The 19338-nt window shown below is 36.5% G+C and overlaps 1 protein-coding gene across 8 annotated transcripts in view; it reads right to left on the bottom strand.

The window, feature by feature from the left end:
- NTRK2 (neurotrophic receptor tyrosine kinase 2) overlaps positions 1-19338 on the bottom strand; it is a 206380-nt gene that overhangs the window by 105423 nt on the left and 81619 nt on the right. For 2 of the 8 annotated variants that reach the window (XM_074571082.1, XM_074571084.1), the window contains exon 12: positions 19173-19244. The exons of 2 other annotated variants lie outside the window; for them this stretch is intronic. In XM_074571082.1, coding sequence (XP_074427183.1) covers positions 19173-19244 — 72 coding nt within the window. Of the gene's footprint in view, positions 1-7663; positions 8489-9368; positions 9438-19172; positions 19245-19338 lie in introns of those variants that run through there. 4 more of the 8 variants (XM_074571087.1, XM_074571089.1, XM_074571088.1 and 1 more) reach the window with 4 other exon arrangements.

Raw genomic sequence — 19338 nt, 5'->3', positions numbered from 1 at the left:
ATAAGATCTGTGGTGTCATTGATATGTAGTTCTCAACACACACTTGCATATTTTCTTTTTGCATATCAGCTCTCCTGGGAAGGTGTTATGCCTACAACAGCCAGCAATACTCTGCTTCTTCTGGATGTGTAAATAGCACAGCACTTCTATGTGGCAAGAATAAATGCAGGTATGAAAGATACTGTCACATTCATATTCTAACTTATTCCGAGACACTATTTGGGATTTTACTAATTACAGTTCCAGTGTATTAGGGAACTATATCTGAAATTTGCTATGATGAAAAATGAAGGTACAATAATAGCATCATAAGAATGGCATAATGGGAATAAACTATGAATTTGGAAGCTACAGTAGATTAGTAAATTGCATAAATAAAACAAACAACTGTTTTTTAGATTACTGTTTTTCAACTACCAGAGCAAGCCATTCATGTTAAATGCAGTATCAACTTGTGCATCAAACGTGAACTCCAAGTCAAATTCATTTTCAGCTGTCTTTCAAATGCACCTTTCTATTCTTTTCACCCACTTTTGTCTGTTATTGCACACTATTAAATACAATTTTACACTCTGAGGGGATTATTTTAGTTTAAACTCCATTCTCTGTTTATAGACCTTAATGACATAATAAAGCTAAACAAAACATTATCATTTAAATCTGAAGTATCTGTCAGCTTCAACAAACCAGCTAGAAAATACGTGGGTCAGAAACCTGCCGACTACATTTCCTTTTTCTAGGTAAAACACATTGCCAAAAAGGTCTTTCAATAGAATTATCTGAATATCAGAAAAAAGAATTTTGTGACTTTTTGCAACCATCCTCATGAAACTGCAATATACAAAGAACTGCTTACTATATGCTCTGCATTTTTGCTTTAGGGCCTGATTACTAACATAATACAGGAAGAAACATCAATTACTTAACCTGAAAGTTGATCTTTAAATTCGCTTTACATTTCAAGCAGAATTATAAAGTCACCTATGAAATTAAATTTTTATTCTTGCAGTATGTTAATGGAGAAATTATATGGAAATAATAATTTCTCAAGACAAATATTCAATACATGCTGTTTGTATTTTTTGTCTCATTTAAAAGAACAAAGTAAAGGCTTTTTACTTCTACAAGAATACTGTTAATGAACAATTCATGTTCATTAAAAAATGAACATCTGTTTGCATTTTTACACTAATCTGAATTATCAAGAACATTAAGACTTCATATTACTTCTTATTCTGTTGATTTCCTAGTTTCCTGGGCAGTGTAAATGGCTATTTTCACTTTTATCTTTACTCAGCTCCATTTTTTGATTGGTCTCACTAGATAATAACTTCTTGCTCTGCTGAGGCTGCAAAGGCTATATTAGAGTATTTCAACGGCAAACTTGCTACCACTCAAAAAAATATCCAATATGTGACAATTCCAATTTGTTCTTTTACTTGGTAAAGTGTTTTCATGAACCTAATATTTTATATTGTTTGCATACTTTAAAATAATTGTATCTGTCAGCTTAACTGATATCACATTTTACCTGTAGTAGCAAATCTTACTGAAAGCTTCTCCTAGAACAGACCTTTACATCAAGCCTGTTTCTTCTATATAGTGAAGATACATCAAATTAATTTCAAAAGCATATTTTACATGGATGGTGATAAAAAAGCATGTGTATAAAACACTCTAAATGGCATCACAATTGCGTGAATAGGTGCAAAATTTCAAATTCCCTACAAGTAAACAAAGAAATTTGGTACAATGCTCAGAGTTGTGCTGAGATCACAGAAGAGAAATAAGTGACCAAACATTTCAGAAGCAAGAAAGTGAACAAGTAATGCAATATCCACATCTGCTGTAGTCCAAATACAGCAATCAAATTAATGGGAAAATATGACATGCCCTAGAAAAAAGCAAACAAGAGAAAAGCTTGGGCTTAAATTGTGACATAACCATTTCAACATTCTTGTGTATTCTGTTTCATTAGGTCTGTCAAGAAATCCAGTTGGTCCAGACCAACAAACAGAAGTCCCAAAGCAAAACACACTCTTCAAATCATAGCACTGATGTTTCCTTAAAATAATTTGGAAAATCAGCACAGCTTACTTGAGTATTCAGCCAACCAACTTTTTCTACTTTAAGTTCTAAGTAGATGAAGCACAGCCTGACATCAAATCTGCTGCCTTGTGGCCAACAGCCGAGTATGTAGTCATTTGACCTGAACACACACACACCTGATTGGATCTACATGTTAAACGCACATACATTTAAATTAAATTAAATAGAAATAAAATGGGTAACCCTTTAAGATGTTATAAAAATATAATTAAGGAGTTGAATGTCACTGTTTATCAGAAAACAACAGCAACGATAAGCACATTTATAACAACAGATAACAGGTGAAGAACTCAAAGATTCACTATTTTCCAATACAATGCACAATTACTAATGAAATACTAGATGTGATCAATTTACAGAGAGTGAAAGGCACAAGGAAAATTAATTGTAAAACTTTATTGGCTTCTTAAAAGTAAGTCTGTCAAGTACAATTTTTTTAAATATAGACTGTCCAAACTGTTATGGTGGTTCTTGGGAATAAAAACAATGATTATCTGTTATTTTCAAGAAATACAAAACAGTTTCAACGTGAAGAATTAGAGAGGAGAAAGACAGAAAAGACAGCTTGCTGATGGAATATAGCAAACTTTTTTTATAATGTGGTGTTATGTTATGGTAGAAGGCATTTTTGTGCTATCATTTAGAATGTTACTTTTTTCAACATATGAAAAATAGTTTTGGTAAAGAATGCTTAAGTTCTATACTCTGATACCAACAGAATGGCTCTCTTCATATTTTATGTTGAACCTGAAATCTAAGAAAGACCAAAGAACACAGACTCCGAATGGCAGTGGAAGACTTTTCAAACGTATTTGCCAAAGACTCTGGTCTCAGGTTTGTGCAGCGGCATGGCAGCCCAATTCTGCTCTCACGATTGTAACACCACTAATGTCAATGAAATAGCTGTGTTATAAAAAAAAAACTAAGGAAAAAGTCAGGATTGCTTTTCCTGTTTTCTGAACATGCTTGAGGAGTGAGCTCTACACGGCTTACATCAAGGAAAAATCAAAGCTATCACAAGAAGGCCGTGACTTCACCCTCTACTTGTTTGACTATCAGATAGTTCCCTGAAATCCTATATGGTTGTTCTCGTCATTCCAGCCAAGGAACGAAGTTACAGTGAAAACCTGTATGCGGTGAGGGGATTTTCCTCCTATATCAAGACATAATCTGCTTAGTAACACTGCTGTGAGTTGCTGCCTCTAGGGACTATAATGGAATTGCCCTCTTCAAAATGAAAGCAGTTTGGCTCTATTCTGCCTGCAACTCTGCTCCAGGCCAGGACATGTGCTTATCCACCACACTCCTTGCAGCTGCAAAAATATAGCTAATCACGGAAGGATGCCATTAAAATTAGAAGGATATGGCATGTCCATATCAAAACAATACACACTCTAATGTGGGCTCTTTCTGTCTATCTTTTTTTGATGAAAATAAATTAAACAGTTAACCTTGAGGTCTGATTAAAAGACAGTAACATCTTGTACAAGTTTGATCATATAGTCTAGAGGCTTGTGGAACCAAACAGCTATATTTATTTCCAATTAATGCATCATTTTCTATTTCCACAGATTTAATTTGTATATACAAAACAGAACAAACAGAAGCCAGCTTCAAAAGTTTGGGAATACACATTCCCATGGAAATGGGACAATAAAATGGTCTGTGAAAAATGTGAAATACACAGTACCAATGTTCTCTGTGCTCCCTATAATGCTGTATTTATAGTTCTAAATACTTCCATCCATCCATGAACTCTTGCTGTGGAGATCAGATGACAAAATCTGGCAGAATGTGGGCCTACATTATAATCTGGAATACCTCACACCATCACATAATAACAGCAAAGCCCTTCAAAACGATATTCAAAGACCCTGCATATTTATACCCTATGGGGAAAAGAGCTTACCACAGGTCATGAAGTAGGAGCTCTCTCAATAACAGAAGAGAAGGAAAGACAGAACCACTGAAAACCGGAATAAAGAGAAGAAGCCAGAAAGAATAATGAGGAGGAGGAGGAAGAAGAAGAAGAAGAAGAAGAAGAAGAAGAAGAAGAAGAAGGAAGTACTGAAAACGTTTAGTTAAGGTTCTGGGGTTTTCTTTTGAAATGAACATGAATAAAATGCTTTGCTGCTCAATTAATTAATAACTTTCAAATTATTTCAAATGTTAAATATGCGCCTTGAAAAGGAGGGATGAATTAGAAGATGTCAGAAAGGATGCATTTTTTATCCATCTCATAATGACTTCCAACTTCACAAACCATTTGCAAGTTTTTAAGCGTTCAAACAGATGCAAACAAAGTGCTGGTCTTCACGCTGATGATTAATCATCAATTTATCATGGACGGCTGGTGAAGGGACCGAGAAACTGGACCCTTGTATGAATGCTGTTGCGTAAAGAGCCATTAAGAGGTGTATTGGTCATTCCTACATGGCAAACTTCTAGAAGTTCTTTAATTTTTGAAAAAATGTGCCTAGAGATGGGCTGCACTCTAGGAAAAAAACGGATTTCTAGTGCTTCTGCAGCAGTCAAAAGAGAAAGGGTAATTCCTGCAAGAACTATTTGAAGTAGAACTGTTTCCAACTAGCTGTCCACAGGTTTTCTTGGAACTGTCTGCTGCCCCCAAGGATCTTGCTCCCCCAAAATGAATGGTTTTCTTCACTGCTGCATGGGAGAGATCCAGCTGGTAGTCAAAGGCAGTGGAAAGGTTGGGTCCTGCCTTGCAGAGGTTAGGGTGCTCAGACACACAGATATTGCCACGCAAATGTGTCACAGCAGCCTCTGTCTGTCCTAGCGGTGAGCTCCCACAACTCCCATCAAAAAAAGACATAGTCCCCAAACACCCTTCCACAGGAACAACCTTTGCAAGGGCCCCCTCCTTGCCTGGCATGGCAGGCAGCTGCAGCAAACACAATACAGACCCCAGGCTCTGCATGGGAACGATGTGCTTTGCAAAATAGACCTGTCCATTGATCAAACTTCCACCAAATTCAACACGAACAGGTTTATTTAACAGACATGATGACACGCCTTGCCTCACAACAAAACAGTCCCAGCAGTGCTTCCTCTCCAGTCCCCCAACTAATCTGCCTATCAAACTGCTCAACAGCTTATCTCAGTACTTCTCTAGGTATATTAAAAGTCGATTTAAAGTAAATTCTAGTATAAATAAACCACTTCTAGCAGAACATTAGAAATATGCTTTTATTTTAGTTTCATGTCTGGCACAGTGAAAGAAAATAGCAACTCTGCCTTTAGACGTTTCATAGCCTTTTTTATTGCTCAGTGAAACAATATAAAAGCTTTTTAATGTCAAATCCTGGATGTTCAGCAACTTTTACCATGTTAATGGTTCCTGCATGATTCCTAATTTGAGTCTCACTTTATTTTAAGGAGGTCAAGAATTCGTAATTAACTGAGCCCTTTGTAAACCAACACCATTTGGCAGATCAGAATCTCTACAGTTACAAGCAACGTCACTTACAATCAAGCTGAAAGACAGGAGCTAGTGGGTACTATAATTTCCATGTTAAAAGTTTAGCTCCCTTAGCATTAAGATGCTCTGTCCGCATACTGAAAAGAAACCATTTTAGGAACACGTAGTCTTTTTCCATCAAGCACTGAACATCTGTGTTAGGACATTATTAGTAACAAATCATGTGCTGTAGTCCATAAGGTTCTGTGAATATCTCCATCAAGTAATAGTGCACTGAGTGGCTAATATAAAAGATATAGTACAAAATATGTAAGAAGGATATTCTACTATATATATATATAAAAATATATATATTTCACTGGTGCATAAATCAGTTGTGGTTTATTAAAGTTACCTCCATGATTACATAAAATCTAAAATACTGTGTCAGTACATGCTAAAATATTTGACGGTCAAACCTACTCCTATACCATAAAGATGAACTGCAAAGTTCTACAAAATAAATTACAAAAAAAAATGTGAAAAATCCCCAATCAATAACTGTGCACATTTACGCATATAAATAGTATGAATCAGAAAGAACTACCTTTTAAAATTAAATATTTCAAAAATCAACTGCCAAATTCCATCTCTGCAAGTTTGCCTTTTTCCTGCCAGAAGAAAAGGATTCAGATTCTCACCTCATTTATTTGGCAATAAATTGTGAATACATAACTGAAATATGTTGATTTTGTCCCAGCAAAACTTAAGTCTGGAATCTGGGCTACTGGGTCAAGCTCTGCTCATGATCCAACTTACATTTTATGTAACTCCACTGACTTTAGTTCAAATATTGCTGACCTAATGATTCTCTATTGATTTAGAATCAGCCCAATGGCATCAGATATTACTTCAACAGGAGGAGAGATTCATGGGTAAGCAAGAAGTCTGAGAAGAAAATGAAAGGAAGTTAAAAGAGAATCAGTAAGGAGAAGAGAAAGTTAGTATCTCTCTAAAACAAGACCCTGTCCACATAGACTTAGGGAGGAAAAAAGGGAGATGTTCCTAATACTGTTTCTGAGGAGCAGCAGAACACTTGTTGATATCTAACTTCAAACAAAAACTACAGTGGATATCCTTAATTGCTGCCATCCCTCCCCAGATCACCACAGTATGAGCAGGGCAACAAAGACACCACAACTCCTAGGTCATCAGTAGACTTTCAGCTCTGCCCTCTTCTTTGATGTGGGGAGAAGAACGCATCTTTGGGACAGATTTTGGAGAAGGGAAAAAAGCGCTTTAGCAACTGCAACTCCCTTTCCTTAGCCAGTGGCAAGAGAAAGGAAATATCTCACTACATAGTCCTACAAAAATGCAAATGTGGCCATATTTCTTGACTAATGAGGACACTTCCAAAACTTGAGCACAGCAAGAACTTGGATGCGAGATACTAAAGAAAACATAAGAAAAATGTCAAAGGACTGAGTCTTAAAAGGCAAAAAGCAAGTAACTATATGGAGACAGAAAAAAAGAGCCAAGATGGTACTGTAGAAAGAGAGGTGTATGCTGTAAAAGACTGCAGCAAAAAACAATAGTGTTTCAATGGAAGAGTAAAAATGGCTAAAATTAAAAAGAAAAAACAATGAAAAGCAAATACAGGAGAGACAAAACAATAACATCTCTTTTTTTTTACTAAACATCATTGTAAGGAATTAAAATCTAACTATAGCTCAGAAATGTAAACAAAATTAATAGAAACATAAGCATCTGTCTCAGTTTTTTGCTGCTAGTCCTTGTAGCTATCTCTTGGTTATAAAAACAGAAACTTTATCTTTCTTACAATGATTCCCTAAACTGAAAAGATCAAATTATGAACTCAGGATCTGATAGGTAAGTAGCATGAAACTGAATGTCTAGCACTATATCTAAATGCAGTCCCAGGTCTTGCAAATGCTTGTATCTTCACTTAGCTTTATTTGTTACAGTAAACTCTTCTTGAGAAGAGAGTAGGCTCTCCTCTGACATATAGTGAAACATACTCTAAAGTATACTCCACAGTTAAATATGAACAGTTAAATAGGCCTGTATGTACACTGTCTGAAGGACCAACTGTATAGTGTTGTTATTTTTGTTCTTGGCTCAGAATCAGCATTCCAGCCTACTAAAGATTTGTACACTTACCCAAAATTATGGACTATATTGAATAAGCACAACCTAACTGAATGTGTAAGTGATGACACTAGTTCAATACCCAAACGCACTAATGAACAGTATTGCCACCTTTCTGCATACTGCTCACACTCTCTATATTCCTGGTAAAGTCAGTGGAACCACATACATAAATAAGATTTGCAGGGCCAGCTCTGCAATTTACTGCTTTAGGATTTAAGGCCATATCCTGAAGATACACAAGAACTTCGTTTTAAGGATGTGAGCATTCCCATTGAAATCAATGAGATTACACACACACTCAAGCATTTGTGGAAGTTTTGCAGAGCCACTAATGCAATAAAATAAAAGCAACTTTGCAGTTCACCTTTGAAAAATATTATTTACAAAAACAACATCTTTCCAGTTAAGTTCAAACAGCAAAAAATTGACAGAGGAAACAATATATGTCATTTCATCTCAATGTCATTTTGGAAGACACAGTGAGGACAAGGCAATAAGAAAGAGTGTGATAGCTTATTTCTGGACTTTCTTGAGTTTTATAGCTGCCTCAGGGCTTGACTTTGCCCTGCTCTTGCAAAAACAGCTACTGATTTGAATGTATTTCTATAGTTCTCCAAATACAATCAATGTCTAAAAGAGAAGTCCAAAGGAGGTGGCATTTCACTGGGCAAGAACACTGTCCACTCCCTAGTGTGCAGCATACAGCTTCCACAAGCTCAACAGCCCCTCTCTCATCTTTTCCTTATTTCATTTACCCATCCAGTGGGATCTTATGAAATAAAACAAAACCTAAAAGAAACAAAATAAAATATGAGAAATCATGCTTTAAAAAAAAGTCAAAGAAAAATTAATACAAAATTCCAAACACAAATGAATACTTGACAATTAAACACATAAACATAAAATGCACTTAAAGCATACATAAAATGTTAAATAAAAACTGTACATGAATTTATGAAAATGACAACATTAGCTCTATCTTGTGGCCAACAATTTCATTCCTTAATTAAAAATGTGTAAGGCGTGTTACTCATTTGTCTTTAACACATCAAAATATTCATATTGAGCTGTAATGCAATAAATCCAGAATTCTCCAACCAGGGACTATGCTATGCATGCATCAGAAAAACCTCAGTCAGGTGTCGTGCCTTGCGCAAAGGCATATGGCGAACAAGCCTGGGTGCACAATCAAGTTCTCTGTTTTTGATCTACCAGTCCATCAACTAAGTGAAGGAGACCATGCCATACCACAGAGTTACTGTAAGTACAACACCAGGTTCCTCTGTAACCTTTGTTTCATGCCTTAGCTCTGGGCATATCATCCTTTCTGCCTGATCCAAACAGGTTCCTCCCCTTAATGTCATTAAATGACTTTGTAATGGCAGAAAAAAAGTGCAGCTGGAGGAAATGTTAGTTAAATATCTTAAAATTCATTGTTTCTAAATATCAAAAGGAACTAAAAAATCAACAACTAAATATGATGGCACACTGAAACACAAATAAAAACCTCGGGGTCATGGTCTGTTCTCTGCTGAAGCAGAAACCCTGTGCACTTATCCCCAAAATGTTACCTGGCCGTCTAAAGCTACGAACTCCAAAAACGGCTACGTGTGAAATCCAACCATCTGATTCCATAGTATAAATACTTCCTAGAACAGCATTGTCTTACCCAGTCGGTTGTTATCTGATGCAGTTGGGTTATTATGTACATCACTGTTGACAGTCACCATTACTTGTTCTAATGATATTTGGAAAAAAAAACATGTGAGAGTTGTACTATTATCCTGCAAATGTAAACTTCATCAGTCTTTTTTGTTTGTTTGTTTGTTTTGTGGGATGTTTTTACCTTGCTTTAGTAAGTTCTCAATGTTTATAAAGAGTAAAAGCTTATCTATATTCCACAGCACTTTAAACAACAATGCAGAGCCAAATCTTGATTTGCCTTAAATGAATGGGACTTATGCTATCAGTTTCAAGAGAAGTTGAATTTGACTGTTAGTAATTAAGTAATCATGACTAATTCATTTACATTGCATTTTCTTGCTTGTTCTAACCTTGAGGCATTCTTAGTACTTCTACCCTGAAAGTCTGTAATGGCACATTCAGAAGCTGAACATGCTAGCTTTGAGCCACCAAACATTTACAAAAGGGTGTGGCAAAATTCCTTTTCTCTGAAACAATTGATAAGGTCTAGTGAAGGCGTCAAGCAAAACCAAAGGAACTTGGCTAATTCACAGACAATAATATATTATCAGTTGAAGGGAGTACCATTTCAGTACAGCTAGGTTTCTGCATAGGGACTGTTTTACCTGGAGAGGAAGGCTCTAGCCTAGACTGACATTGAGAAGGTGAGCTTCTTATAGTCATATCCATATGTACTGACAAGTATTGTAAGAACTTGTAAGGAACACTGCATTATTGTTGGAATCTGTGCTCTTACTGAAGTTTACATCACATTCAGGTCCTTGCCACTTCTACTGCTTCGTCTTATATACATAAAATAGCTTAAAGTGAATTAATATAGTTTTGCCATGCCACAAAATTCTCAATGAGAGAATTCAAAGCCAAAATGTATCATTGAAAATTCAGTTCACCATGGAGTATATTAATATCACAACCCTAAAAGCCTACTATAATGTCAAGAAAAATGCACAGCTGTAAAATATGTTGACCTTTATGACTGCATATGCACGTTGCAAACGCTGTCTAATAGTGTTTCAGCAAGACTGAAGATCCATTTCTGCAGATGGTACAAAGGTGGCAGGCTTTTCCAGGCCTTTCTGCAGTATTTTTACTAGGTCTCTGTAGTTAATCGTTATCTCCTAAGTAATTTTCTGAAGGATGTTTGGAAGTTACAGGTCAAAACAGAAAAAGAGAAGTATCATCAGGGTTTTGGCAGTCTAGAATTGAAAGCTACTGCATGGTTGCTACCTTCCCTTCAAATTTCCTAGGCGATTCAGACCTTAAATCTGTTTTCCTAAATCTGTGAGATTGCATATGTTCTTGGAGACTAAGTCAAAGGACAGATATATGTATTTACATAAAAACACAGAGCTACACCACACTTTTAACACTAGAGCAAATCATTGCAAGTAAAAGCTTTCTGGCCTGTTAGTATTTTCCTTACCTTGTCTGCTGCAATCGTAGTGAATCATATTATTGTATTTAAAGTCACCTCTGAATTTTCATTTGAGAAGTTGTTAACTAATGAACTACTATTAAGTGTACAGTACTGTGCAAATCACAGGTAGACAATGGATCTGCTTATAGTCTTAGTTGCATGTGCATGTGTATTAGTAACTCTAGTAGTCAACAGTGATGTCTAAGGCAGCGCAGTAGGGAAAAAGACTCAGACCTAGAACCTGAACAGTCCACAGGAGTAAAGAAGTATACAAGGGAGTCCTGCAGGTCCTATTGAAGGCACAAGAATTAATCACAATAAATACATCTTTTAAAGGAAAAAGATGGTTAATAGAAGGGAGTCCAAAAAGCATAGAAAGAAAAGAAAAAGATTAGAAAAAAGTCTATTGATTGTATTCAGTGAAATATGGAAAGTAACCAGGTAATGCATGTAAAAAAGAAAAGGACCCAGAAATACAGATGATTGCAGAGGAGGGTGGGGAGTGAGGGGTTGGGGTGATAGCAAGGCTCTCACAGGACACAGGTGAAGTGGAGCAAGGAAAAAGGACTAAAATAAAAAGACACAGAAACTGAACACGTGTCCTTTAAGAAAATGGTTGCAGGCAAAGTAGAAAAAGCTATAAAACCATTAAGCAGCAGGCAATCTGGACTTAATTTGTACACTAGCTCTCTGACTATTTGGAGTTGTTGAGCTAATAGAGGCAAAATATTATGGGCAGTGGATATTTAGAAGACGATTTCTCATGTTCTAACTGCCACCCTCTCATCTGGCTTCTCAGAGTTTGAAAAGGAGTGAGTTAGGCAGGTTGAGGCAAAACCTGATTTTGGTTTGAGTTGCTGCCAGGGTGCTGGATTCTGAGTTTAATATTAGTTTTTAAAAAAACACTGCTGTTATGTAAGCTGCCACTCAGACTTGCTGAGGAAAGTACACTGAAGAATAAAAATAAAAAACTCAAAATAAAAGTGGAAGAGAGGAAAAAAGCTATCCATCTTGCCTGTTCAAGGAATGACAGAACTTCATTCATCCTTTAAGTGAACATTATGTACCTGTCTCAGATGCAAATGTGTCCAAGACAATAAAGAAAATAATAGATCAAAATGTAACCTGCTGATACTTTATTTCCAATATCATCTCTTCATTCAGAGAGTTTTGAAGTAAGCACTGTATTCATTATTAGTCTTAAAACAAACATTACAATGATTTTGCAATACACTATTTTGGGGACACCAAATTTAAGTCTAACTGCTCTCCCCCAAAGCGAATGTGCTACATAAAGTGTAGTTTGAATTATGTTATTAATATGGACCCAGTTGACCCAACAGTGAGGATTTTTTTTTAACCCTACAATCTGCTTTCTGGAAGTACCACAGATGACTATCTTATGAGCTTCCCAGATCTCTATCTCAGATACTGGATGATCTGTAACTTCCTAAGAGTTTATTCTCGTTGGGAGCTGGATAAAATGCCTTTAAGACCAATTGTTTTTAGCTTTTCTATTCATTACAGAAGAAAGCATAAAAAGAAATTATAACAGCAAAAAGCCATATGTTTATACATGCTGAACTTATTCTGAATGAAGAGCCTTTCATAGACATGATCCTTTTTATACGTAAAGAAGTGAATTTTTTTCCTCCTTTAACCAGCATGCAGCACAGAACTGAGCAGTTAATTATATCATCATAACATCTAATGCTCTGCCATATTTGGGAACTTCACTGTTGTGGGAATAGTCACACATCCATGGGCTCAATTTCTACCTGTCCCAAACAATCTCAGCCACGCTCTTTCTCACTGGCTATGTTCCCTGCAAACCTTTAACTAAGTCATTCAGGAAGGAAAATGTTATGACACGGTCATCTTCTGGACTTTTTTTACAAAGCAACATGGTAAATTTTAGTTGCCTTAAATCCCTTCTATTCCAAAAGGATTTGAATTAATATTTTCTGATGAGTTGTACATAAATTGGAGGTCTGCAATCAAACTTCCTTGGTCATTACAATCTTGACCTAAATTCTGACAGAGGAAATAAAAGTTTCCTGTAATGATGACTAACTGAAGTCAAAACTAAGTTTCATATACTCACATCCTATGCTCCAAATATGTCTCTACATATGAGTTGCATAAATTTGGAGATCATGTATGTAAACTCAAACATTCAAGGGAAAGCCCAAGTAAAAGAAGTGCTGAACAACTGAAAGTTTCTATGATGTTACGACTTGTTAGACTTTCTCTCTTCATCAAGTACCTATGGTTTATCCTAAGTAGAATGTTACTTGGGACCTTGATCCAAATAGAGTATTTTGAAACAAAAATAAATTTACATTTTTACTTTTTCCATCTTGTAGGAAATCGAGCATAACAAGACGTGTACCTCTGGTCTTTTTAAATGAACAGTGATTTATATGGAGAAAGCTCAAACTGCTGAGTGGAAGGGAGGAAAGCAAAGAGAAGATGTAGTCGCAGTACCTAAAAAGATATTGTTATCAAATTTGTCAGTTTCTGGTTTCAAGCAGAAAATTAAATGAACCAATTCATTCCTAGTTTTATTTGCTTCTTGGATCTGAGCCAGTGCTTCAAAGAGCAGTGCTGGCTAATGCTGTGGCAAAATGAGGACAAAATGTCACCTCATTTTTATTGGAAAGCAAGGAGAGGCTCACGGATAGGTTTCTGGAGAATGTTTATCGCACAAAGAAGAATAATGTGTTGCCTTGTTAGAGCAGTCCCTACGGAGCAGTAGAAGATAAAGTTGTCTGAAGATACCCATAGTTTTTCTTAGAATTTTGCAGATTTCGCTCACACCAGGCTCAATACTGCTTTATGTTTCAGAGCACAGTAACATAAACTTTTCATACAACTTTTTCTTTATTTCTAAACATCACTTTTACCCCATGAGGCACTAAGACAGTATTTTTTATTCATGTCACTAAAAGATCTAATGACATATGTAAATATTACTTTTTTACCTGAAGATAAAAGCATGGATAAAAGACAAACAAATGAAAACCAAAGACCTAAAACCACACAGATTTGGACACACTCTTAACTTATTAGAGGCTAGGCGTTCCCAAAAAGTCCTGGATCTGAATCTGACATTAGTCTCCATTTCCAGATCAAATTTTCCAATAACCAAATTTACTTAGTAATTAGAAAAACTAGGACCAGAAGAGATTAAACAATCTATCCCATGAAGTTGTACATCAAGATAAAGAATCTTGACCCTCTTGCATGCTCCAGTTGCTTACAACAACAGGAAGGCAGTACACAAGACAATATCACATTAACCTCGGGACTATTTATAGTAACCCAAACCAGTGGTTTTCTTCTCCTCTGCAATTCTTCAAAATACTGCAATATCTTAGAAAGATTTATTTTCCACTATCACTAGCTTTTCCTTTAATGTTTAAATTTATGCTCCACAGATAAGGATGCATAGTTTGTCATTTTATGGATGCTGCCACCTGTATGAGGTTTCCAAATGGGCTTAATAAAATTGGAGGCATTAACATTAGTGTTGCAGGCAGCATTCAATCTATTTAATGGTTTGTTTCATTGATCCACAAGTTCATAAAATGAGAAGGGAGGTCAAATAGAATTATATGTACTTCAGTACAGAACCCTATAAAGCTGTTCTCAGTGTGAAATGAGTTAGAACCAAGAGACAGTAAAACTTGACCTGTCTACTCAGCGTTTTAGAAACCAAAAATATTTTGGGCTAACAGTCCTCTACATTGCTAACAAGGATCATTTATTATCTTAATCTGTTTTTCCTTAGTCTGATTTGCAGTTTTTATTTTATTTCCCAGTATGATATACTGGAAGATGCACTCATTTTCAAGCAGGTAGCAGAAACTGAAACATTTATGCTCAGCACTCTTAAGGAGAAAATATTGCATCTTTCCCAAGGAGAGTCATTACCCTCATGTCTTCCAGCACAATATCCCACAGACGATTCCTTTTACAGTGCTGCTGCTGATGCTGTAGTTGTTTTGCTTGTTATTGATTAGTGAGAGTCAAGGACATTAAAAGCTGAAGCTCAAACCACCAGTGTTCAGAGCTAGTCAGTGCATACATTTTGCACAGCTGCTAATTCGGCAACAGGTTAAAGTGAAGAAGAGAGAGCGTGAATAAGCAACTGTTCAAACTCTGAAACAGAACTCTGCAGTAACAGCAGCTCCCCACAGAACCACAGGAAATGCACAACAGAAACCCAGCTTGTAGGAAAGGACATAGCAATTACTATCTGCATACACGTTTTAAAACATGGATGTCTGCAGGTTATTTTACACTTCATTTGCATGAAACACTGTATGCCTGAGAGATCAATCAATATATCAAGGAATGCTTTCTCAAAGCTTTCTGCAAGTACTTGAAAAGCCAAAGCTGTTAAGAATAAAAGGCTGTTTACCTTACGACATCGCTAGCATTTGTGTTTAATACACTCATTGCTATGCATGTAAAATACAGAAATGCTACTACACAGACACACTTTTGACAAGTGTCAGTTTTCAGACACAAGAAAGAAGATCAGAGCCCATGAAGGACACAGCATAATTGTATCTTACCCCTTTGAAAAAGTGGATCACTGTCAACTTCGAAACCATTCTGTCTCTACCTGAATACTGAAGCCAACTCTATCATCACGTTAGCTCGCATAATTCCAAAGATCAATAGATATTCCACATTTTCAATATATTGCTTTTTGACAAGAACTGGCAAGCCAGTTTTTATATACAAATTAGGGAAATAATGTTGCTCATTCCAGTAGGATAAGAGTTATGGAACTGTACCATATATATTCACTTATAATGGGATTATTTTGCTTACTGTTGCCTTACAACAATATTTCCTCCTTTGATCATTACAGGCCTTGTAGTTGCTACTGAGAATTCTCAAGCTTCCTTTCCATGACATTTTACCTCGAGTCTATGAAATCTGAATACTTCTTACAAGATTCATATCCTAATCACTGAGGGCCTCTAGTAAAACAATTCTTTTTTTACTTCATTAATCTCAACTGCCTTCCTTTATAGTCACTACTACTCAAGCACTTCCATGTGGCAATTAATGATCTTCCTTAAATAAAACAATCTGTGCACGGTCAATGATCAGGATGATGGAATGACAGCAAGCAACCAAGAGACAAATTCCAAGTAGCCCAGTTACTGTTTTGCTCCATGAACACTACCACATCACTTCTGTGCATCTTTTCTTCCTCCATTCTCTGCAGACTTTAAGGTCTCAGGGCCAGAGATCACTGCCTCATTTTGATACAATCTTGGCTCGAGTATTTCACCTCACAAATTTTCTCCTGGTAGAAAAATTAAGTCATAGGTCCCATAGGGAAAAATCCCAAATACCTCAAAAGCCCAAGTAGTTATCTCTTACCACAAATCCTAATGTCATAACACAGGGAAGAGACAATCTCACACCTGCCTTCCACTGAACCTTATCTACATCAGCCCTCCTCCACAGCAACACATGGGCTTTGAGGCACTCTAAGTTTCCTCATGAACCTTGTGGTCTGGATTTACACTCCTGATAAGCCATCTCAAAGTCCAGCACACATTTTGTGGGCAGCTTGAAGTACACACATTCAGGTCCTGCACCTCTTCCAAGGCTCCAGGGACTATTCTTTCTCCTCAGGCACTGCAGTAAGTTGGAATCACACCAAAGACAATGCTTGGCTGTGAATGTCCCTGTGATTCCTTCAAACACAGAAGATGGAGAATAATTTTAGGGAAAAATCTGCACAACACAGTACTAAATGAAGCAGTTGGAGGCTTCTGAATCACAGCTGCTTGGAGCCGAAGTGAAAACAATGTGCACTTACTCCAGTCTGGCCTTGGTTTGCTTCACTCTGTTACCAGTTTTACATGGGCACAAAATGGATCTCCATTGAAAGGAGCACAGGATACACCAAGGAATGGAGAAGGAAAATGGTCTAGGGAAAAAGGGAAGCTCCCACTCTTTGTATTTACAAGTGCTACCTCTTACAGCACCTTTTTGACAGAACAAAACACATACTATATTTAAAAGGCTAATTGCACCCAAATATAGCCAAAAAGCCCCATCTGAAGACTCAGTGACTTTACAGGAGAAAGTAAACAATTTTACTAAATGAAACCACATAATTATAAACTTAATTAACATGAAATAAATTAGACAAGAGTCTATAATGGATACCATGTTTAGTTGCTTATTGCCATAACTGCCAGGGGATGCTATTAGCAAGTAAGTGAATAAGACTGTTCTCTTATTGTGTTCCTGCAACTAGAGCTGCTGGGGTTTTCATCCACGTCTGGCACACAGTATATTATATATGCTATATATCCTATTTGAATCCTATTTGCTATGATGAACTAGGAACAGAACTTTCCAAGCTGTGTGAACCGCAACAGAAATATCCTTTCCCTCTCTGTGCATGTGGAATAAACTCCTGTCCTGTTACCAAACCAAAGAAAACCACTCCCAAACATATTACCATCATATAACTTTGTAGGCACAGAACCAGGAAAGGAATGGTGCTATTGCTCAGTTATCTCTGTAGAATTGCCAAGGTGTGACTTCTGAATTTCCCTCTTTCTACAGAAAGAACGGTCTTCTAGACATATTAAGGTTAACAAAATGCTTGAAATGCATTTGAAATAAGAGATATTTTGTCTGAAAGAAGAGAGATTGCGCTCTCCACCTGTGCTACTACCACTGCAGAAAGAATCAGCAATAGGGCCTACATCTTCCTTCCTTTCATGAGATGGGGTTGCCATCTCATCCCCACCTCTCCAACTTCCTCCCAGAAAACAAACTCAGACTTCCTTGGGGCGAGGCTGCTGCAAAGTAGAGCTTGAATGACTCCACCCTACCAGAGTAATCACATGAATTCAGATGTGGAACAAACACACAACAAGACCCAAACAGTAGTTAACAAGCTAAAAAAATTTTGGTGTAAATGGAATATGCAAGACTAGTTGCTTCCAGGCCCATCTACTATAAGCTACCAACTTCAGTGACAAAGAGGCTCAGGGCATATTTGTGTCAGTAAATTAAAAAAGGCCAGAGCCCAGGCTTAAACAAGGGTGTATCTTCTTTTTTATCCAGAATTATTTAAACTATATTAAATTTAGGTACCATTTTGGCCTAAGATAAACGGCACTTACTCAGGCAGTGTCCCAGTATGGCTCAAAGGAGAGCATGAGTTAGGAATTATTCACAACACACAGTATGTATGTATGAGGCCACCTTATTTGAGGGATGAGGGAGAAGAGAGATTTAAACATATGGACATGATCTATGCCTTTCCCTAAAGGCCAGAGAATGTACCTTAGCCCCATGTGCTTTGATGGCATGCTGGTACCCTCAAACACTGCTGTGCTTTGCCCCAGAACCGAGTGAAATTATATAGTACATGCAAACCACACACTGTGCCTATTCTCCAGGGAGACCACTTAGCAGATAATACAGAATTGAGTTGTTTCTAATTACTTGAAGTACAATGGAAGAGGTGAGTCAAATATGTGAAATGCATGCTAGTATTGCAACTGGTTAAATAATTTTCAAAATAATTGTACCAATTTTGTTAATGTAGGACACAAAAGCCTGGTATTTGGCCAGTTCTAATTATTTAGGCTTGGTGCCATGAATCAATATTGATGGAACAGAAAGCAATTTTTGACATTCCGTCTGAAAAATGTACTAACAGGTACTTGAGAGCTCTTGTGATTTTACTCTTGTCTGGACTGGAAAATAAGATGATGATTGAAAACATGCTAGCAAACTTTAAAAGAAAAAAAAACCAAACCAAAAAAACCAAAATCCACTCATATAAAGACACTAGTCTAAACATGATATATGGGACTTTACCCTAGATACACAGATGGGTTTGCTTACACCAAATGGATTCTTACCAATTGCTTCACAATGTATTCGTAATAAGCAAAACAAGACATTAAGTTACATTCTCACAGTGTTATTTAGTACATCCCAATTTATCAAATATTGCAATAGAATAAAATCCCTTTCAAGCCCTGTTCAAAGCCTGACTTTTACACAAAAAGAATTTCCCAGATTCAAATGGGAACCTAACATGCATCATTAATTATTCACAATTTTGACTGCATATATATTTTTTGACCAGAAAATGTATGTATACATGTACATAAACATATACATAATAGGATAGATACATCCCAGAAATAAAACTAAAAACAAATGTAGTATTTTATAATGACATCTGTTCTAAGAATAAATAATTCTGTAAATTCACCAGGTATATTTAAAAACAATACAGACTTTGCTCTTTATAGGTTAGGAGTCTGAATAGCTTTATCATCTCACCTTCATTGTCGCAGTCTTGCAATGAAAGCCATATTTGATCTACCAGACCAACTCCTTTTACTTCACCATGAACTGGAATGGAATGCATTACCATTAATGCAATTGTCAAGGGTTTGGTTTGCAATTGCCAATTCTATTATTTTTTCATATTTATATTTCTTCACCA

This window comes from Larus michahellis, chromosome Z (assembly GCF_964199755.1).
Source record: "Larus michahellis chromosome Z, bLarMic1.1, whole genome shotgun sequence".
In the NCBI taxonomy this organism is placed as follows: Eukaryota; Metazoa; Chordata; class Aves; order Charadriiformes; family Laridae; genus Larus; species Larus michahellis.
This window is presented reverse-complemented; position numbering and strand designations above follow the sequence as displayed.